This window comes from Aspergillus homomorphus (genome assembly GCF_003184865.1).
Source record: "Aspergillus homomorphus CBS 101889 unplaced genomic scaffold BO97scaffold_1, whole genome shotgun sequence".
NCBI classification, from domain to species: Eukaryota; Fungi; Ascomycota; class Eurotiomycetes; order Eurotiales; family Aspergillaceae; genus Aspergillus; species Aspergillus homomorphus.
Window position 1 is genome coordinate 100,134 of NW_020291887.1, and position 19,694 is coordinate 119,827.

Genomic DNA, 19,694 nt, shown 5'->3' on the forward strand with positions numbered 1-19,694 from the left:
ACGATGAATTATTCCAACGATGAGGGGAAGGGCAAGAAGTGCTCAATTTCATTCCACGCTCTAAGAAAAAAAAAAGCACTGGAGAGGGAAAGGAATTAATGTCAGGTCTGGACAAAAGAAATTAAAAAGGGACCATTCCAGAAACGTCGGCCTCCGGCACAGCCCTGAGTCGACGATAGTGAACTACTAAGTAACTAAAGTAACGACACTAAATTGCGTCGCAAGAAGTGGAGTGGCCCTAAGGGGGTCAGTCATCGAGCCGGGGCGATTCGATTTTCTTGTTACAATGTGGTTTTTTTCGCCCCCCCTCCACCCTTCCCTCTAGGCTTCTGACTGTTTTCGTTCCTTTCTCTCGCTTCTCCCCTCCCTTAATCGAACACCTCCTCCTTCCATGGGTCAGATTGACCTGGAACGGTGTCCGAATTGCGTAACATTCATCATCACTCACTGCCTCCTGGTCTTTCACCACTACCACCACCACCACAACAACAACATTTAATTCCGTCAGCCTCGCTGGTTTTGGCCCGTTTCTTATTCTTCTTTCGTCGCCATTACTGTACCATGTCCCTCTTAATTGAGACTCTGCCTCGTTCGTGACCGATCTGCGCTGCCATTGTTCGTATGCGGAAGAATGCACATCGCCCGCTCTTAGCAGGTCCCCTCAATTGACGAGCACCCACCACTTCACCTTATTCCGTCCGAAATGGATATCATGTCGAATGGGCCGGCAGCCCTTGCGCCTGCCGCGGCCTCGGGCTCCGACCTTCATTCCACCGTTAGTTCGACCGGTGTAACGCTGGCAGGGACGTCGACCTCCTCTCTCGCCTCCCTCAACGACTACTCCAACTTCCCTTTGATCCGTCATGGCGATCGCACATATCTTAGAGATCCGGACAACCAGTACCCTCTTCCCTGCGATCTTCCCGAGATACACCGACAGACCTTGCGCTCTCTCATGCTTATGCGCGTCTTTGGAGGACCCTTCTGCAATCCGCACTTGGCCGATCGCGCCCCGAAGCGAGTCTTGGATCTTGCCTGTGGTTCAGGGCTGTGGTCCAGCCTGTGCCATGACTATTTCGCCCGTCGCGGCCATCGCACCGTCTCTTTCAACGGTATCGACATCGTCTCCGTCGCACCCGATCTCCGCAAAAAGGGTGTGAACTGGCAATTCAAACGTCACGACCTACGCAAGCCTCGCCTGCCGTTCCCCGACGACTATTTCGATTTCGTTTTTATCAAGGATGCTGGTATGTGTCCTTCGAGCCCGGCCCAGCAGGCCTCCGGGTTAAGCGAGCCGTTGCGCGTCCTCAAGTCCGGGGGCATCTTAGAAGTCTGGGATTCCGATTGGGTATTCCGGTCCTTGCTGCCCAATCCTGCGCCTGCTCGCAAGTTGGCATCGAGAGAACAAGAGACCGCCGATGCGACCGCGACGTACACCTTCTCGTCTGCCACCCCCTTCACGCGGGCCCAAAACAAGTTTCTCCAAGACTACAACGCTTGGCTTGAGAAAGCATTCGACCATCGCAAACTGACTGCCCTACCATGCGCCACAATGGGATTGTCCTTCAATGCGGAGGTGGACGTCCTCGAGAAGGTCGATAGTCGTCGCATTGCCATTCCGTTGGGCGAACTACGCTGGGAACGAGAGGGATACGGGAAGGAAACAAGCGGTGGCACTCGAAGACAATTGACGGCCGATCAGTTGTCCATCCGGCGCACTGCGCTTCTGACGGTCATTCAAATGATCGAAGGCATGGAGCACATTCTTATGGAGGCCAGTGGGAAGAGCAAGGACGAATGGGATCGCTGGTGGGCAGCTATGATGACCGACTTGTTCCAAAAGGATGGCCTCGCGAATGGGGAGTGTCTGGAGGTAAGTGCTTGGTGGGGTCGAAAGAGATAGGCTCCTTTGCCGGCGGTCAAGATCGTGAACTCGACGTTTGGTGTTCAGGCGAATAAGAGGGAAGGAAAAAGAAAAAAGCCGTGACCATTGCTCTTCTCATATTGGTGATACCCCCACATTTCTCTTTTTTGGTTTCAATTTGCCATAATACTCATTTCATTTCTGTGTAATATCTTTTCTGGCGTGTGTTGGATGCGGGTTATCGTTCATATCTTGGTGGCGGAGATTATTTGTTTTCATAACGCTGTTTCAACGTGCGATACCGCTTGAGGTAGTACCTGTGTGCTTCCATCAGTATCGCTGTTGACGGTGCCCGCATATATGTATAAGTTTATGACATCACGATATATTGAAATTGGATATTGATAGGGAATATCAAGAAATTATGATCATAGTCGCGGCGAATCAAACGTATATCGGTAAATAGAGATAGTGTGGATACGTGCGCTTCGGCGAACTCTCAAAGCCGACTGGAAAATGGACAGTGCAGGATGACTTACAGGGCCTCAATTTCTAGACGGTGCGTGATAGGAGTCAGCCACTGTGTTGCCGCAGTCATGACAAACTCGTGAGAGGGTGAGGCAGGATAACGCACCCTTTTTGACAAATTCCGCTCGTGCTATACCCTTCCGGATTTGCTCTTCATTGTCCAGATGTGCCTGGCTGGTAAATGCCTTGTGTAGCCTGTTCCGAAAGTAATCATATCCCAGGGGATAATTGCGACCGAGAAAAAGCAGCTCTGTCAATCAATCAGTCAATACCCGTAGACTGACACTTCTGGCAGAATGCTCAGCACGCGGGGGCAGCCTGAGACGTTCATGTCAGAGGTTGGACACCAACCTTTGTAGATATTAATGACCTGATGGCGGAGTTCTGGATTCGTCATGACTGATCCATTTAGTTTGGAAGGTGAGTTGAATTCTTCGATGGGATAGTACGGGCGGGGGAGGGAGTTGAGGAAGATAGGAAGGCAAGTTGCCGCTGGTGGCTCCGGGGATGGAGGGATTGTTTGCTTCCGCCGGAACATACCCGGTGACGTCGTTACTCGGTCAGGCCTCTGCGTTTGTGTTCTTGCATTGAGAGAGTGGGAATGTATCAGTTTACTACATTGTCAGCTCTAGGGGTAGTACTCTTGGTCAAAAATACCAAGATTCCACGGCATGGGCTGTGAGATGCTCTAGAAGTCTCATGCGTACTCCTGCTTTGTATATAACCTTGGATGGCATCGACTGCACCACACGACTTTGCTTGGCTTTACATGGTCAGAATCAGATGGCTTTATGGAAATTACAATAAGATGAGGTCTCTTGAATACAATAGAGTCATATTTCCCACTGACAGTAGGTATTGTACAGCACAATTGACGTTGCTAAGCATGCCTCCGTCGCTGTCACCTACAAATAGCCAGCTTCGGTCCTTCAACGCCGCGGGGACGGAGTGAGTGAGTGGGGTTAGCCGAGCAGTCCCCGGACAACTGACCGACCAGCTTGCGCTTCAAGACCATCCAGCAACAGCTCCATCTTCTATACAGACTGACAACAAATCCGAGCACTACCATGATCCAGCTACAGGCATTGAGAAGGCAATGCCTCTTTTCCTCCTCTCGACCCTTATTACTGACTACCCGTCTTCTCTCAACCTCTCCTTCTCTGCAGAATGCCCCATCGTCGGCCGCGAATTCCCCGTCGGCAACAGTGCCTACCGCAAAGAAACCACACGGCATTGATCCCCGATGGCTTACCATGACCAAGCGCAGACTCGGTCGCTGCATGATGTTTGGCCTCAAACCGCCCCAGACCCAAGAGGCCGGAGACCTGCTGCGACAGATTGCGCGGGATTGGCGGGAGCTCATCGCAGGCAGCGAGGGATATCTGACCGATGCAACGAGGCGGGGATTGTTCAAGCAGGCTGTTGCATGGGGAGAGATGGTATGATGCACAATAATCTCCTGGGCGAGTCCCAACCCGGTCTAGCATGATGCAGTTGCGCTAATATCGAGATGTCATCCCCGCGCAACAGGATAGCATGGTAAGCCTGCCTCCCTTCCCACTGGCTTGGTTCTATGTTCTATTTCGGTCTTCTAACCATAACTATAGGGTACGCACCACACATACATCCCTTGTTAAACATCCATGCTCATCATCACACACTCTAACGGTCAACGCTAGGACATGTCAACAACGTCACCTACGCCCGGTACGCCGAAACCGCCCGTGTATATTTCACGCGGAACATGGCAATGCACATCGACCCGGCCCATAAGAAGGAATGGATGAACCTTATCAGCTCCAAAGGAATCGGACTGATCATGCGGAGCATCAAGATTGACTATAAATTCGTATGACCAGACCCTCCTGCCCTCCTCGCAAGCCATAGCAACTCTCCACACTGACACTTTCCGGGTGCTTCGCGCAGCCAATGACCTACCCCGACCAGGTCACAGTCTATCACAAACTGGTCCATGACCCTGCGGCGCCCGATGCATCGCCGTACGCATTCAACCTGCAGGCCATCATCCTCTCGGAAGCGCGCTTCCGGCCCGCCGCTCGCGTCCATGAGGACCTGGTCATGTATGACTACAAGCAGGGGAAGAAGACCGCGCTCCCGCCATTTTTGTACGAGCAGTTCAAGAAGACCTGGGAGCTTCAAGAGCAGACCAAGGAGCATTGGCGACAGCGCATTCTGGACATTGAAGCCAGGGTTCGGACGCTAGAGGTCGAGAGCTGGGACCGCGAGGATGCGGTTGAGGATACCGGGTCTTCCAAACAATGAGGGCTGATGTTTCCATCGAGGAGTGGGATGTAGCTCTGCGGGGTCAGACCATGCGATCGAGTGAATTCCGTGGGAAGGGAGCGAGTATACATATACATGCCGTATTTTTAGAGTTGCTAGTTTGAGGAGCTTGTATAAAGTTATCGGCGAGCGAGAAATACACTGCGCGGTCACATGTCAACACCGGTTTCTGACATCAAGGCTGTACATACTAGTGTGATACGCTCTCTCACGAATAAGCCCGCTTAGTGAAGTTCCTGTACATGATGTCTTGCCAGTATTGCAACTGATAGGTCCCAGCCAACGTGGCGGTGCTCTGCCATAGCCGACCAGAAGCTTGTCTCTGGTGTGTCTCAAGTTTCGACTGTCAAGACTTCTTTCTTCTGGACTGCTCGTACTCGTATAGAATCATACATCCAACGGTTCCTCGTCACTTTCACTACTTGCAGCCGGAAATGCCACGTCCGCGTTATGCATAGTGTCTACTGGTAAGCACACTGGCGCCTTAGTCAAGCAGGAAGTAGACACAGTACGTGGTTTCCACACTAGCATCGAACATCAGGCCACTCATCCCAGCTATACCAAAGACATGCATTACAAGCGCAGATCGAAGTCCGAGCGATTCGCATCCGCGTTATAGACCAGCTGAGTTCTCAGGTAGCATTCCCACTCGATAGGGTGGCTCCCAATTGTGGTACTTTGTGTCTATGTTTGGTGAGGGTCCCTCGGAAGAAAGCCGACGACATTGGAAACTCCATCCATCTAGAACAAAGAGGAGGATCCACCTCTACTCCTCCGAAAATGGTCTGGAATATTTATGATTGGGTCCTGCATCGCTGAAGAATTTTTGTCCGAGAGACAGCAGAATTTGTCGGTTGTCTACCGTGGGCAGACCAGCATGTTTGATTGACACTTGACGAATGGGTGCATATATCTTGGAAATCTCTTCGGCGGTCCAATCGGTCGCATGGAATGAGTGGGATAGCCTGGTCGGGTTTGAGGTGACACAGTCGAGGATTCTTTCTCCCTGTCTCTGTTTTGAGAGATTGATGAAGTGCGAAAGAGGGGTTCTTGTTGACGAGGAGAGGGGTTGCGCCCGATTGTAAATAGTGTGATTTTACCAGCCCAGCCAGGGATTCGCCGTCTGGATGTAGACTATCTAGTAGATGATCGCCCGTTCAAGTACGAGTAAAAAGTGGCGGGTTAGCGGCTTGGGCGAAAGGGCCGAATAATTTTCTTGGGTCCGGCCGGCGCCACAGGACGATGAAAGTCTCCACCGCATGAGCTAGCCAGCCTTAGACGCGCAAGTTCTCGCTGCTGTTGGCTCCAAATCCCTCCCCTAAAATAGATCGGCGGACCGAGGTTTGAATAAACCGGACACCGTATCAATCAGTTGCTATTGAAGTATACCTGCCGTTCCCGTCCGAAATCGAACGACCTTCCTGTCTGGCATTATCTGCAACATCAGCGACATTTGGATGAGATTCCTACTTAGACTCAGATGAGCCACAATCCTTGGTTAACTAGCCACGAGGATTGACCCGGATGCTCGGAGCGGATTTGCCGTTGAGTAAGTTACTGTGCCTCAATGCTTCGGCTACCGTGGCAATCGTAAAACCTCGATTGTTGCTAGGGTTCTTGTCATGCAGGTGTATGTAAAAAGTGGTTCGCTTGTTCAGAAGTTGGGCTCAAAGTGGTGTAACATTGAAGACAATCGAAAGCGTTTGATGGGTACTTGTCAGTGACAGTGGCAGGAAGCTTGAATATCTACCAAGAAAATCCGCGCCACGAAGACCTGCTTCCACCTAGGTATCTAGCCGAATTCAAACAGAGATCAAATATCTAGAGCGTGGTACAGAATGGCCAGACTGAGGGCTCGACTGCCCCCCTTGCATGTGGGAGGTTTCAACATGCACCGATTTCAATTGCAGGATGATGGCCCATATCATACGTACAGTAGGTTGGAATCTGAGTCTGGGGTACAGTACTTCCCCCCCGCAGGCAGCGGTAATCAACATGTCGAGCCGTACATAATCAAGCATGACCGGCGGAAATCTATCTTATCAGACCGAGACGCCCGTTTGTGATATTCAAGTTGCGCAGTCTGCCTCCAAACTGTGAAGACGGCCAGAACGACCAATGAAGACCGTAGCTTTCGGATCGCCAGATTGGCTTCTTCACGCTCGGGCCCCCGTTTTATCGACTCCATGGCCCGGAAGGGACCTTATATTAGTATATTAATTCCAGCACTGAACTTTACCCTTTCGAGACCTGGGTCATAACACTCTTTTGATCCTTGCTTGGGGGAGAGGGCGGGGGGAAGCATAACGTGAGTCCTGCGTTGCGGTACTACTGTACCAGTGGACATGCGCATCTGGGGAAGGTGAACCCTTAGATCGGCCCACATGCTGCCCATATTACCGTTTGTTCTGGCTCACTTCAGCAGTATTGGAATGTTCTCTAGCAAGACCGACAGGCATCCGGCATGATAGCCAAGGATAACCAAGCCTAACCATCATCTGACAAGACTTGCGGGGTTGCAATCGGCTGCTGGGCCAAGGCCCAAGTCAATGACCTCGGTGGACGCGATTGTCCCGTTCGGGGTCCATGGCCGGTCGATCCCCTCCGCAGGGATTGCATTGTCCCTGCCCACAAACAAAACCAACCCATTTACCCTGAGAAAGAGCATGTGCTTGCCGGGCCATCGACCGGTGCAGATTGGACAGCGATATCGCCTTTCGTGCCGACGGCCCTAGGCAGATGCAGAGGAGATCCATGATGAGGAAGATGATGATGTTATCTGGAAGGCGACCGTTGATAACGAAATACTGTATCTGCAGGTATCATACCGGTTTCGCTGACCCCCCCCCCCCCCCCGCCGTATTGAGCTCTCTCTACAGCTAGTCTTGCAAGGCCAACTTTAGGCTCCATAGGACTTATACAATTAATTGGCCGCAAGGAACATTTTCAGAACATTCCTCTTGTTCAATGTACACATCAGTTTCCTCTCTGTTTCAGAACGGACTCGCAGAGTAGTTTGTCATTGCCAATGCTGATGCACCGGTTGCGCGATCAAGCGAGTGTCAACTGACTTGTCACCTACTGTGGTCCGATAAGACCAGCACCGAAACTCAAAAGACGCTTATCTAGACCTGAAACACATAAGTCGTGTGTCTAAGCAGCGATTCCGTATCCTCCGCTGTCCGTTTGTTCCCTGGCGTTTGTCGACTGCAGATTGACGGAATGACCAAGGGATGCGAGGGGGGAGATTTCAAGTGCATATCCCTCAAGTCTGCTCACTCTGGGCGTTTATCTTCTTGTCATTCTCCCCAGGGAACACAGAGGAGAAAACCCCCCAAGTGACCTACGTGGGATAGGATCGCCAGATCGCCCAGCCTAGTTGTGCCCTAACGCTGGGCAAAGCGCATCCCCCGGTAATGTCAGAACCAAGAGCATAGGATGGAGGCAGATGGCCAATGCGCGTGAAGGAGGGGTAACAGTAAAGACTTCAGCAACAGTATCATTCGTAGGCCTATCAAGACAGCTTGATTGTAGCCTGGCCGGGGGTGAACACGTAGGCTCACGAGTCTGTCCCGTACTCTGGACAGTCTCACAGAGGCTGGGAGTCAAGATTTCGGCGATCGTAACCGACCAGCCCGACTGGGAGAAAACGGGGGGTTGATTGATATTCTGCCAGCATCATATCAGAGTCACCCAGTACCGTCACTGAACACTAGCGCGGTGGAAGTGATGCCATCATGCGGTTGTACTTGAGTGTTGTCGTATCGATGAAAGGAGGCAGCTTGTAGCTAGGATGTAGTAGGCGGGTGAGCGGCCCGTTGAAGATCGAAGTCGAGCGCTTGCTGTTTGTCCTAGAAACCGAGGAACCGACAAAGCCTGTTTCGGATAGAAGCAGGTCTAGTCTCAGCCTTGAATACCATGATGTTTTTGAAGTGGTACAGTAGTCGTGGGTATTTTGGGGGCGAAATTGTGGCTGAAGAGCCAGGTGTCAAATCGCTCCTGCATAGAGCCGTAAGATCCCCGATTACTCCTGATTATCTGGGTAATGTGTCAGTCAGCATGTATGGATCCTTCTCCAAGCTAAAATCAGACGAGGTACGGAGTAACGCTGAAGAAGAATCAGCCACACAGATGGATGTTTTAAGGTAGGTGAGTAATGGTTGTGGCTGGCCTCAAGCTTGAACATACACAGACTCAAAATTCAGACAAGTTGAATGCTTCTTTGCTGCATCAGCCCATTCATTCCCACCGGAATCCGGCGCTGCAAACATGTCACTGGTACTGTAATGTATGGTTCCGTACGGGTCTCAATACAAGCTGAAGGATATCAATACCTGAGGCATTAAGATGTTTCTGCCTGAGATGACCCTTCTTTTTTTTCATTCGGGCCTCTGACGATCCGTTCCAAGCTTTTGTCTGGTCTTTTTCCCGCCTCGTCTATCCAGAAACCCAAAAGTCTCTACTATTTGCCAAACCTCACCAAACGTTCATTTTTCCCTTCACTCTGTCTCTCACTCTCACTCTCACTCCCTCTTCTTCTTCTTCTCTTCTCTTACCTTCTTCCACTTCTTTTCCCCTCCAGCACTACCATCTTCTCCCCCCGCCACCTTTCTCTCTGTCTCTCTCTCTCTCTCTCTCTCTCTACTCGTTCTTCCTAACAAACCCACTTCTCACCCCCCCCCCTCTACCCAATTTCGATCCAATCCCATTTCTTCTTTCCTTTCCTTTCTCATCTTAGTTCTGGTTCCATCCCCATCCCGTCCATTTCCTCTCTTATCCTTTCCCTGTCTGTCATTCCTTTTTTTCCCTCCCGCACGCTTCCCTGTATTGAACCTCTTCTCTCCCTTTCTCTATCTCTCCATTAAAAAATAACATCGTCGCTATTCACCATTTTCCCGGTCTTCTTTCCTTTTTCCGAACCCACCCTCCCCTTTCCGTACCCTTTTCCAACGCTGTCTTCGTCGTCAATTCTCGCCTGGTCCAAGTCCTTGGCTCCCACTTGCCAAGCTGACTCGGACCTAGGTACTTAGGCTCCCTTGTCCATGCCACGTTCATCGGCTACGGCTAGGAAGAGTCATAGCAATCGGCAGGAGAATGGTCTTGTCGGTCCCGGAAAGAAAGTGAACAAGCAAAAGTCGAATGGAAATTTGAATGGGACCTCGACCAGCGCCTCGAATCCGACTTCCGGTCCTTCCACGCAGGTCGACTGGCAACCGTCCCGCTCGTCCAGTGACTCGGTCTTGACCTCCACGGCCGCAACGACAAGCAAGGCCAACGGAAACGTCGATTCTTCGAAGGCGGAGGGCAACGGACGCGGTCAACTGAATGGATACGCAAAAGGCAACGCGGATATGTCATATGGTCAGACGAATGGTGCCGCGCCGCCGAATGGCGGACTCGCAGCCCAGGCGTCGCGTCGGACGGACAAGTCGGTGACCGGTACGAAGAGGTCGGCCTCCAGTGCGTCGATCAATCCCCTGCAACTGGCGTCCACGATCCTCAAGTCCTGTCCGATGTACGACACGATCGCAATTCTGATCTTTCTTCTTCAACTTCCGCCTATGGTTCTCACTCTGGTTCAATTCTTGTTCGCCTCCCTAACTTTCATGCCTCCGGGCGGCGCGTCCTCCGGCTCCCTGACATCCAACTTTGACATCTTCCAGGGACCTGCCGGAACGCCGTCGCTGGGTACGATGATTGCGATGGATGGGTTTTGTCTGCTGTTTTGGGGTCTCTTCATGTGGACCTGGGCGCAGAATTTCGCTCTGGATTTAGCTCACGTGCAAGTCGCCATCACCCTTGGCGGAGGAGGCTCCGGGAAAAACGGAGGGGTCAATGCGCTCTGTGTTGGCATCGTTCTCGTATTACATCTTCTCCGCAGCAAAGGTATACAGGATTTCGTCATCGGTCATCTGCTCTCGGCAAAATTTGTCAGTCCCGATCTTCTCTCGCAATATTCTTATCTCATGCCCACCGAATTCCGGCGCACTGAACCGCAAAGTTCTCCGAGCTGGATTCGGAGTCTACTTGCGGTGCATATTCTGGCGCAAGCGGGTACTGCTATGGCGAGACGGTCGATGGCCAAGAACCGGTCTCCAGTCCCCCCCCGGAACGGCAAACGCGTGGACACCGAAGCGTCCGCCGGATCGCAAACCCAAATCGATTCTGCATTCGAGTCTGGGGCCAGTGTCTCGTCGTACATTGGTGCCGACGGTCAGATTGTCACGCCAGCCACTCACAAGGATGGTCGGGATAGACTGATATCAGCAAAGAAACGCAGGAGGCAGGCAAATCAGGTCCGGAACCGGCAGCCTTTCTGGGCCGCACTCGCAAGCACGAAAGTGACGGTCATGAGGGAATATGAGCATTCAAGGGCTTTATCGAAAACTGGCAGAGGTCTCGCGATGACGGAAGAGGATTTACAGGGAGTGTCTCTGGATGACGGTCTTGTTTGGATAACCGAGATCGATAGCTCCACCATCAAGTTCGCAGCGGGCGATCTTGCTTCGCCCGATGATTCTTCGGTTTCGGGAGCTTGTGAAGCGGGACGTCTTGGAAGTGAAGAAACGGAACCATTCTACGTCTGTGTCAATGGCGCACTGTGGGCGACTGCAGTGATCAACAAGGTGCAGGAATCGTCTAAGGGGTCGAACGCGGTGCACTGGCGGGGCGAAATCTCCGGTCTCGCCCCGAACTGTGCCTACACCTGTTCTTTCATGCGGAGCGATACGGACGAGGAGATTTGTGTCATGAGCGTCAAGACTCCTACCGCTGATGACACAGAACAAGGTAATACGAAGCAATATCCCTTTGTCACAAAGTCATATCGTACTAATGCAACCTTCAGTATCTTCGGTCTCAGCTCCTCCGCAGCCAACCTATCGCCCGTCTTCCCCGACCACCACACTTAAGAACTCGATCGTCAACGCCGAAGTCAAGTTGAATGAGAAGCGCTCTCGACTGAGAAAGGCCAAAAACGACCACAAGCTCGCAATCTCGAAGATCAGGAAAGAGTTGGACAACTATAATCATCGGCTTCAAAGCGGTACGGATGAGAACCGGCAGAAACAACGCTCGCTACAGCTCGAACGGAATATCAAGCAAACCGAAGAGGCCACCGCAGCACTTGAAAGCCAGCTGGACAGCTTGGAGAACGTTCCGGAGGAGGAGCTCGAGGAATGGACAAGCCAGAAGGCCAAATTTGACAAAGAGTTGGAACAGCTCAACTTGGCCAAGGAGGAACTCGTTGCTGCGCGAGCCGCGATTCATCGTGAGGAGTCATCTCTTGAGACCGAGCTGAATTCCGCTGTTCAACGGAAAGAACGTCTCCAAGGCCGCCGTACTCGCGTCAATGAACAGTACGAGCGCATCGTTTCTGCCAATGCACAGGGTCTCAATGAGAGGGAACGTCGTGCCGCTGAACAATTTGCGAGGGAACAGGATCAGGCGAAGTTGGAGGTCAGCTTTAACGAGCAATTTTCCAGCATCGGTCAGTCTGTGCAGGAGTATCAATTGCGCACCAATCAATTGTGGCAGCAAGCTGCTGCTATTGAACAAGCCATCCAACAGCAGCAACAGCAGCAGATGCTATTGGATCCTGCTCCACCTACTCCGGAGGGAAACCTGCCGGGCACGAACTCTCTCACTGAAGCACCCAGTCTGTCTCTGGCCGCTTTAACGGCTGCTCCCAGCACCCGATCGATCCTGGGACTCAGCTTCCCACCGTTAAAGTCTAGCCCACTCCAACAGACATCGTCCCCTGTGGGTGATTCGTCGTCTCATCCGACTAGCCCGATTCAAGCTCCGTCCTACCTTGCGCACTTCCCGACATCTCCACTCGGCCATAGCGGTACCTACTTCGATGCGGACTTTACCTCGCGGGACCGCTCATTCTCCAACCGATCCGCACGAAGCAGCCTGTATGGGTCTGACTTCTTGGACAACCACACTCGTCGACCTCCTTATCAGTTCGACCTGTCCGATTCGGTCGCCGACAAGCGGAGCAATTCTGGCTCAGACGGAAACGCTCAAAGTGCGGGTATCAGGTCCATCTCTAGTCCGTTCCAGCGGGCTGGTAGTCGGGGCAGCGGCAGCGGAAGCGGTGGCAGTGGCAGCAGCGGCAGCGGCAGTGGTAGTCCCAGCTCGACTGGCAAGGGCAATTAGGTCCTGAGTTTAAGGCCGGAGTTTCCTGCTCTGGATCTTGCCCTCCGGACTTGGCTAGCGCGGAGTTCCTGTTTCCATGTTTGTTGATCTTCAGACGTGATGCTCCAGGTTGAGTGGCGATCGCATGTCTTCGGTTTCAGTGGACCGACGGGTTAGTTGAGCCTGGAGCTGTGGTGGCTTGTTGATCTGGTTCTTATCACCGACCTATGAACAAATAAAACCGTGTCATTAAGTAGAGTCTCAACTTCCTTCCTACCTTGCGAAACAAAGAGACCTCGTTATAGACGAACGGGTTTATAGTAGATCAGACTAGAGAAGTACAAATGCAGAGCTTACTACTGTACCTGTACTAGCATGATGTTAGCGGAGCAATACAGTAACCACTTCCATGTAAAGTAGTCTAGAACAATGTACACTCGAGCCAACGATCATACATGTCTCTATTCTTTCTATGGATATATCCAAAATAACCCTCTATCTATAGATAGAGCAATCCACCATCTAATCAAAATGGGTATACCTACAATCCAATCCCACCACCCCCTCCCCAATCCCCGTCTCCTCTCGTATAACAAGCATAATATACAATGAATCTTTTTCTTCGACTTCAATGAATCATCCAGGGAGATCACCGCAAAACCTCAAATCTCCCGCCCCATCTCCCAAAACCGCGTATCCGCATACGTCAAACACAACCCCTTGGCTTCTTGTTGTTGCAGCGGCAGCGCATGTCCCTGCGCAGCAATCGCCCGCACCACCGTCCCAACAACAATAGTGTGATCCTGCACCTGCACCGACTGCGGAAGCACGCGGCACTCGAACACGAACGGGAAATCCTCCTCCGCCGCAGCTTCATCCGTGGCGTCGCGGTCTGCGGATGGGTTATGCGGCCGCTGTCGTCGTCGGCGGAGTAGCGGTAGTGGGAGTTCATCTGTTTTCGTAGGTGTCTTGCCTGCGGCGTCGCTCTCGCCGTTGGCGACAATGGGAGAAGGAGGGAGGGATGTGAATTCGTATTCATATTCATGTGCGTTCCCGCTGTCGTTGGCCACGTCTTGTTGTCCTCGCCCCGTTGCGTTTACGTTTACTTCGTGTGCTACAGCAGCAGCAGCAGCAGGTCTAACACGCCCATGACGCTGCCGATTCCCGCGGGAGAAATCCCGGGCTAGGGCTGCGGTGCGCGGGTTCGGGGCGAGGAGGTGCACGAGGAAGCGGCCGGAGGATTGGAGGGCGGAGAGCGTTTCCGAGGGTCGTCGGACGTTGAAGGAGATTATGGGGTTTGGGTGTAGGGTTACGGTGTTGAAGGAGGAGACGGTCATGCCGCGGAAGGAAGAGGAGATTTCGGAAGTGGTGCTGGTTTGGGAGGTATGGGCGTGGGCGTGCGGGTCTGTCGAAGTGATGATGGCGACTGGGTAGGGAACTTGGCGCATTAGGAGGCGGATTTGGGTGGATAGGTCTTCTGGTGCTGTGGGTGTTGAGGTGGTGGGATTTGAGGGGTGTCTGGCGTGTGGTTGGCTTTGTTGGTTTGGTGGTGAGGTGGTGAGGGTTCGTTTTCTAGTGGTTGTCGTTGGGTTATTATGGTGGATTGAGGAGTTGAGGATGGTAGTGGTGCCGGTGGTGAGGGCGGTGATGGTGGGAGGCGCGGAGGTTAGGCATGGTGAGATTGCCGGAGAGAGGACTGAGCATGAAGAGGTCAGTCAGAGTGATATTGCCCTCGGGGATTTGATGGTGTACCTCTGAGCAAGCTTGAGCTTGCTGCACTTCGACCTGCGACGAGCATGTGTCGAGAGTATGGAGGCATCTTCGGTATAGATCGAAGGGAGATGCCCCAATGGTGTTGGAGGAGGTAAGGAGATGAGATTTATGCCCGCCGATTGCAACGAGAAGGCTCAATGAATGCGTGTCTCCAAGATCTCCTCCGATATCATCGTCAATGTACCCAGTTTTCACATAGACATAGTCGAATGACCTCCGTTTCGTTCTCCGAAGCCGATAGAGAAAAAAGGCGGGCGGGCGTGTAGACCGCTTACCTAATCCCGCCAACCAAATTTCCCCAGTCTCGGGAAAAAGAAGAAAAGCAATTGAGACCGCATCGGATCGCATCGCCATCAAACAACCCAGTCCCGTCCAGTCAATTCTCCTTCAGCTGGAAGAAAAACACCAGACCAGCTTCCGCGGGATCAGACAATCCTTTCCCCGAATAAATCTGGTCGGAAAGCCTCGATACCGAAAATGTCCTTCGCTCTTCCCCTCCGCCGCAGCACCACTGCCACGACGGCCCGGATTCAACCCTCGACGACCTTCATCTGCTCGCAATGCCGCCATGCCACCCTCCTGCGCCGTCCTAAGCGGCCCTACCAGTTCACGCAGCTGATCGCCATGTCCGACGGCAGCACCTTCACGCACCGGACGTCCTCCCCGGCCCCCATCTACCGCTCCACCCGCGACACCCGCAACTCGCTCATGTGGAACCCCTCGTCCAGCAAGCTGGCCAGCATCGAGAAGGATGAGGCCGGTCGCATGGCGGCTTTCCGTGCCCGTTTCGGTCGCGGCTTCGACGCCAACAACATGAAATTCGTGGATCCCGAGGCGAAGAAGGCCGCCGAGCAGAAGGAGGCCGATGCGAAGGCCGCAGAGGCTGAGGCTGAGGAGGAGGATGATAACCTGCTGGATCTGATCAGTGCCTTTGGGCAGCAGGAAGCGCCTCCTCCGGAGAAGAAGAACAAGTGGTGATTTGTTTCTCAACGGGTTCCAGGGAAAGTGAGATGAAGGAGAGAAAGAGCGCCTGAGTTTTGTCCCTGCTCTGGTTTTATGTTTTTGGCTCGGTCGTCTTTGTACTATGTGATCAACACAGAGATCGGGATTTCTGGGTTGTTGTTGGATTATATGTCTTCCGGATTATTTTATGTACAGTATACACATCACCATACCACGCACCCATTTGAATGGAGTTTCTTCTTTTTTTTATTGTTCAATCTCAGATTTGGGAAGCGGATTAGGCTACATGTGTTGGGCAATGTAAGGCTGAGACGCGCTGCCGAACAGTTATCTCAATTGCGTACTTGTCAAAAAACTCGCCGAACGGGAACAACTGTGCGCCGCACCAAAGGATACTAATCGAGACACGAGGAGAAATTGACGACAATGACGGATGCGAGCATCAACAAGTCGTGGCGGATTGTTTTATACAGAAGCAACGGGGAATGGGATATCACTTTACGCCTCTTCAGATTCCGGGGCCGGGACTGTCTCCGGAACTCCTTCTGTTGACTCGGCCGGAGCAGCTCCCGCCCCGGGAGCTCCGTATAGCAGATTGCCATCTTCACCCGCATCGAGTTGAAACAAAAAGGTTTCCCAGAGTTCGATCAACTGCATCAGTCAGCTTATGGTATATTATAGACTCAGGCTGGAACATATACCTCCTTCTGAGCTTCGACAGCGCTCTCCAGAAATGTCTCGACGCCAGACTTGAAATCCTCAACCTTCTCCTTCTCAAAGCGCTGAAGTTCATTCCGCATCAAGCGGCCCATATCCTCGAACAACAACCTTGCCTGGTGAGACTTCCGTTCGGCATCCGCCACATCGGCATTGACCTGAGTCAGACGATCCTGTTGAGTTTTGCCTTGCCGGAGCAGTTTCTCTTGGGTGTGCTTGCGTTTCTGCAATTCGGCCTCGGCCGCATGCCAGCTGTGGAAGGCCTTCTGTCGTTGGGTGAATGCTGTCTTGACACTACCAATCAACCGCAAATATTCATCGATGGTGATACCCAGAGTGAGAACATCTTGTTGAGCCTGACGCTCGTATAATTCCCGGATACGCAGCTGAAGGTCGGAAAGACCCTCCAAGGGAGCCGAGAGGGCTGGAGAGAGCTCGACAGCAGCCAAGGCATGAAGTGAAGCAGAGAAATCTCCAGCTGCTTCGGCCAAGCCCTTCCGTTGAGCCACCACAATGTCGACAGACTTCAGCAAGGCCTTCAGCTGGTTCTCCAGGGCATCTAGGTAAATTTTGCGGTCATGGAACCACTGCACCTCCGTCAGTCATGGTTTCAGTCATGTTTCAGGGTGTCGCTTACATCGTCATGCTCAACGAATTTCCCACCCCCACCAACATTGATTCCGAAGGAACTAAACATGCCCTTGCTCTGTCCCAGATCTGGCTCCCGGTTCTCCTTGTTCTTCACATCAAGGTTGAACGTGTCGCTCTCGAGGAAGATCTTAAGGTCACCGTCATGCTGAAGGATAGGATGCGCCGCAATCTTGTTCAACATTCGCTCTAGGGCTGCTCTCCGAGACTCGACGAAATTCGTATCGAACCGGCCTACAGCTTGTTTCTCCGGAGGTGGAGGTACAACAACGCCGGGGTTGTTGTTGTGCATCGAGTTGTAGAGCCACAGAAAGTCGCGGTATCGCCGGCTAACCGTAAACTCCGGTTGGCGGTAGGCTTTCGAGGTCGTCTTGGATTTATCGTTAGTGTCCTTCTGGCCAAAGTAGCTAGTTCATAGCTCGATAGGAGACATCCATACCTTCGTCCTAACTTGATACACAATATGACTGCTCGTGAGATCTCCTACCTTGTGTGGGTCGCCCACGGTGATGTCAAAGGTCGGATTCGCGGCCTTCTCAACACTGATGCTGGGTTCGGACTGTCGCTTCGACCCCTCCGCGTCGATAGGGGGCTGAACCGGTGGAGGACCCCGGAGTCCCGCACCATCTTCTTCCAGGTTGACCGACTCTCCCAGAGCCGCGCTACTGGAGGCCTGCGATGCTGATGAAGTAGGACGTGCATTGCGCGTGGCGAATGCTTCCTTCTGCGGAGGAGTCGGAGCCTGTTCGTGGGGGCTGCTCTCAGCGGCCTTGTCTCCTAGCGGACCCAAGGGATCGAAGGAATCATCGACGGCTTCTAACTTGGTCGCCTGCGCATTAATCCGGCGGGTACCTCTGGGACCTCTTCGGACGGGGGAGCGGGGAGCGTTGGAGCTAGCTGGCTGTGTCGGTTGATCGGGAGCTGGGAAGATATCTGGTTAGATCGTGCGGAAAATAGGCGAGACTTGTTCAGTAATGGAGACGTACTTGGTTCTTCAGCGTCGGTTTTAGGAGCAGTATGAGTGGGGGGCGACTGAGATGGGACGTCTGCATGCCGTGCGTTAGAGGAGACACGAGTGCGATTGTATCCGCTACTGCCTGATGTCTGGCTTACCGCCCCACGGGGAGTCCCCTGCGTCAAGATCCATGGAATGGGATTGAATAAAAACGAAGGTGAGAGGGAGCTGTAAAGGCCGAGCGAGGAATTGATAAAGCAGCGTCTAATTTGCGAGCAGGCGAGGTACGAAGGGACCAAGATGAACGAGGAGGAGGTGAAGGAGGGATCGCGGGATGGAGGAGTGATTGGCGATGACGGGAGTAATTCAGTTGACTGGGCGGGCCGCCTTGACGAGCCTGAAGGTCCCGCGTTAACTCCGAACGGTTTAGGCGTCCTCCGCCAAGCCTCCCCCATACAAGCTCTTCTTAACCCATACATTCCATAGACTGGGCTGACTGCATGTACAAATTATCGAGTTCTCTTCGCACAATGCAATATGCTGTGCTGTGTGTACACTTTCGTCATTTTGCGAAAGTTGGCGGGGGAATTCTTTTCTAGGTTGGCTCATGCATTCATCTCATATATACTCCGTACGGTCATCAAAGCTATGCTACTAATAAGTGAGACTCCTATTTGACCCAGGGGAGACCAAGCTTATGCATCTCCACGGCCAGCTGGAACAAATAGTCCAAGCTCTCACACTGAGTCTTCGCCTTGGCGACATTATCACCCCAGACGTAGCTGAGCGCACCCCAGTCAGTCTTCGATCGACAAGGCATAGAACGCTGAAGGGCAGTAACTTACATTCCGTGTCTACGGACAAGAACGGCATAGGTGTCTGGATACGCATCCATTGCCTTCTCTAGGCTACCTGTCAGATCCTCCTCAAACGCCGTGTTGTCGATGATCGGGATGCGTAGGGTATCGAAGAAGCCCAGGTAGCCCTTGCCCTTGCCAGCAGGAATACCCTTGATTTGCTCGATGTTGCTAATCTCGAAGCAGGCGTTGGGGCCCTTCTCGCGCTCGACCAGAAGCGTTACCAGGACAGCCCACTGGGAGTGAGTGTGAATGCAGCATCCGGCACCACGTTCAAAAGCAGCCAGGAATAGGGGAGTGCAAGCGGAGGGGTTCAAGTTGAGAGGCTTGCGGATGTACTTGCGCTCGGACGGGGGGTACTTGGGCGTGGGGAATTGCAGGACGAAGATGTTCTCGGACTTCATCATCTCCTTCTGCACACCGGAAGGTGCGATGAAGATGTGTTCGCCCTGACGGATGGAAGTCTATACAGCTCGATTCAGATTAGCATACAGTTTGGGCCATCTTCGAGAATTGCGACAGCTCCATACCCCACCACCAGTACCGGTAACCCAACCCCAGTTGTAGAAGCGGCGACAGAGGTCGGGAATCAGGTTAGCTGGGTGCTCCGGATCCGAGGATTGGACCAGATGGTCATTGTTTTGATTCTCGTGTTCTTGGCACATGGCGATTATTGACGAGGTTGATCCTCCGCAAATTGACAGTGTAGATCTTGGTGGCCGGTGTTAGCGGGGGAAGCGATCGCAGCGCCTAACAGTCTATTATCTTCAAAGTACTGTGAAGTTCTCACACTTTATATGTCCTTGCGACACTTTGTATATCTCGAGTCACACGGCGACCACTTTTTTGGTATGACAGGAGCGAAGAGGGGAGGGCGAAAAAAATAGGACGTCGGGCGGGGAGGGGAAGAAGCATCGGCCATTAATTTCAATTAAGGTAGCGG

General features: G+C 52.7%; 8 protein-coding genes across 8 annotated transcripts; 4 read left to right on the forward strand and 4 right to left on the reverse strand.

Moving 5' to 3' along the window:
• Nucleotides 1-322: 322 nt before the first annotated feature.
• On the forward strand, nt 323-2,251 carry BO97DRAFT_401856 (class I SAM-dependent methyltransferase). Its single transcript, XM_025694359.1, has one exon. It carries the CDS (start codon nt 704-706, stop codon nt 1,901-1,903), a length of 1,200 nt encoding a protein of 399 aa, XP_025556323.1. The 5' UTR covers nt 323-703; the 3' UTR covers nt 1,904-2,251.
• Nucleotides 2,252-2,409: 158 nt separating this feature from the next.
• On the reverse strand, nt 2,410-2,789 carry BO97DRAFT_333926 (electron transfer flavoprotein regulatory factor 1; the record flags this gene model as incomplete). The annotated part of the gene is made up of 2 exons (XM_025691381.1): nt 2,410-2,642; nt 2,744-2,789. 2 exons carry the CDS (start codon nt 2,787-2,789, stop codon nt 2,410-2,412), a joined length of 279 nt encoding a protein of 92 aa, XP_025556324.1.
• Nucleotides 2,790-3,296: 507 nt separating this feature from the next.
• Nucleotides 3,297-4,881, forward strand: BO97DRAFT_401857 (thioesterase family protein). The gene is made up of 4 exons (XM_025694360.1): nt 3,297-3,831; nt 3,923-3,931; nt 4,071-4,241; nt 4,319-4,881. The coding sequence occupies exons 1-4, from the start codon at nt 3,646-3,648 to the stop codon at nt 4,673-4,675; spliced, it is 723 nt and encodes a 240-aa protein (XP_025556325.1). The 5' UTR covers nt 3,297-3,645; the 3' UTR covers nt 4,676-4,881.
• A 4,422-nt stretch (nt 4,882-9,303) lies between these two features.
• BO97DRAFT_466843 (putative ubiquitination network signaling protein) lies at nt 9,304-13,086 on the forward strand. Its single transcript, XM_025699592.1, has 2 exons — nt 9,304-11,485; nt 11,544-13,086. Exons 1-2 carry the CDS (start codon nt 9,739-9,741, stop codon nt 12,857-12,859), a joined length of 3,063 nt encoding a protein of 1,020 aa, XP_025556326.1. The 5' UTR covers nt 9,304-9,738; the 3' UTR covers nt 12,860-13,086.
• A 414-nt stretch (nt 13,087-13,500) lies between these two features.
• Nucleotides 13,501-14,805, reverse strand: BO97DRAFT_466844 (flavin reductase family protein; the record flags this gene model as incomplete). The annotated part of the gene is made up of 3 exons (XM_025699593.1): nt 14,591-14,805; nt 13,981-14,534; nt 13,501-13,752 (listed from the first exon to the last, which is right to left on the reverse strand). The coding sequence occupies exons 1-3, from the start codon at nt 14,655-14,657 to the stop codon at nt 13,501-13,503; spliced, it is 873 nt and encodes a 290-aa protein (XP_025556327.1). The 5' UTR covers nt 14,658-14,805.
• A 139-nt stretch (nt 14,806-14,944) lies between these two features.
• On the forward strand, nt 14,945-15,812 carry BO97DRAFT_401862 (mitochondrial 54S ribosomal protein bL31m). The gene has a single exon (XM_025694361.1). It carries the CDS (start codon nt 15,089-15,091, stop codon nt 15,587-15,589), a length of 501 nt encoding a protein of 166 aa, XP_025556328.1. The 5' UTR covers nt 14,945-15,088; the 3' UTR covers nt 15,590-15,812.
• Nucleotides 15,813-15,825: 13 nt separating this feature from the next.
• Nucleotides 15,826-18,235, reverse strand: BO97DRAFT_439151 (sorting nexin 1). Its single transcript, XM_025697962.1, has 6 exons — nt 18,053-18,235; nt 17,926-17,985; nt 17,379-17,860; nt 16,929-17,309; nt 16,276-16,878; nt 15,826-16,225 (listed from the first exon to the last, which is right to left on the reverse strand). Exons 1-6 carry the CDS (start codon nt 18,084-18,086, stop codon nt 16,073-16,075), a joined length of 1,713 nt encoding a protein of 570 aa, XP_025556329.1. The 5' UTR covers nt 18,087-18,235; the 3' UTR covers nt 15,826-16,072.
• Nucleotides 18,236-18,493: 258 nt separating this feature from the next.
• Nucleotides 18,494-19,646, reverse strand: mde1 (methylthioribulose 1-phosphate dehydratase MDE1). The gene is made up of 3 exons (XM_025692282.1): nt 19,282-19,646; nt 18,740-19,215; nt 18,494-18,676 (listed from the first exon to the last, which is right to left on the reverse strand). Exons 1-3 carry the CDS (start codon nt 19,414-19,416, stop codon nt 18,565-18,567), a joined length of 723 nt encoding a protein of 240 aa, XP_025556330.1. The 5' UTR covers nt 19,417-19,646; the 3' UTR covers nt 18,494-18,564.
• Between the last annotated feature and the right edge of the window lie 48 nt (nt 19,647-19,694).

What these genes read in the sequence shown, in the direction of transcription:
- BO97DRAFT_401856 (XM_025694359.1), top strand. Translation starts at nt 704, where the DNA reads ATGGATATCATGTCGAATGGGCCGGCAGCCCTTGCGCCTGCCGCGGCC.
- BO97DRAFT_401857 (XM_025694360.1), top strand. Translation starts at nt 3,646, where the DNA reads ATGACCAAGCGCAGACTCGGTCGCTGCATGATGTTTGGCCTCAAACCG. An exon ending in TCAAGATTGACTATAAATTC is followed by an intron (nt 4,242 to 4,318) that starts GTATGACCAGAC and finishes TGCTTCGCGCAG; the next exon opens with CCAATGACCTACCCCGACCA.
- BO97DRAFT_466843 (XM_025699592.1), top strand. Translation starts at nt 9,739, where the DNA reads ATGCCACGTTCATCGGCTACGGCTAGGAAGAGTCATAGCAATCGGCAG. An exon ending in CGCTGATGACACAGAACAAG is followed by an intron (nt 11,486 to 11,543) that starts GTAATACGAAGC and finishes TGCAACCTTCAG; the next exon opens with TATCTTCGGTCTCAGCTCCT.
- BO97DRAFT_401862 (XM_025694361.1), top strand. Translation starts at nt 15,089, where the DNA reads ATGTCCTTCGCTCTTCCCCTCCGCCGCAGCACCACTGCCACGACGGCC.
- BO97DRAFT_439151 (XM_025697962.1), bottom strand. Translation starts at nt 18,086, where the DNA reads ATGGATCTTGACGCAGGGGACTCCCCGTGGGGCG. An exon ending in AACCGACGCTGAAGAACCAA is followed by an intron (nt 17,861 to 17,925) that starts GTACGTCTCCAT and finishes ATATCTTCCCAG; the next exon opens with CTCCCGATCAACCGACACAG. An exon ending in CTGTCGAAGCTCAGAAGGAG is followed by an intron (nt 16,226 to 16,275) that starts GTATATGTTCCA and finishes TGACTGATGCAG; the next exon opens with TTGATCGAACTCTGGGAAAC.
- mde1 (XM_025692282.1), bottom strand. Translation starts at nt 19,416, where the DNA reads ATGTGCCAAGAACACGAGAATCAAAACAATGACCATCTGGTCCAATCC. An exon ending in TTACCGGTACTGGTGGTGGG is followed by an intron (nt 19,216 to 19,281) that starts GTATGGAGCTGT and finishes CGAGCTGTATAG; the next exon opens with ACTTCCATCCGTCAGGGCGA. An exon ending in CTTGTCCGTAGACACGGAAT is followed by an intron (nt 18,677 to 18,739) that starts GTAAGTTACTGC and finishes GGGTGCGCTCAG; the next exon opens with CTACGTCTGGGGTGATAATG.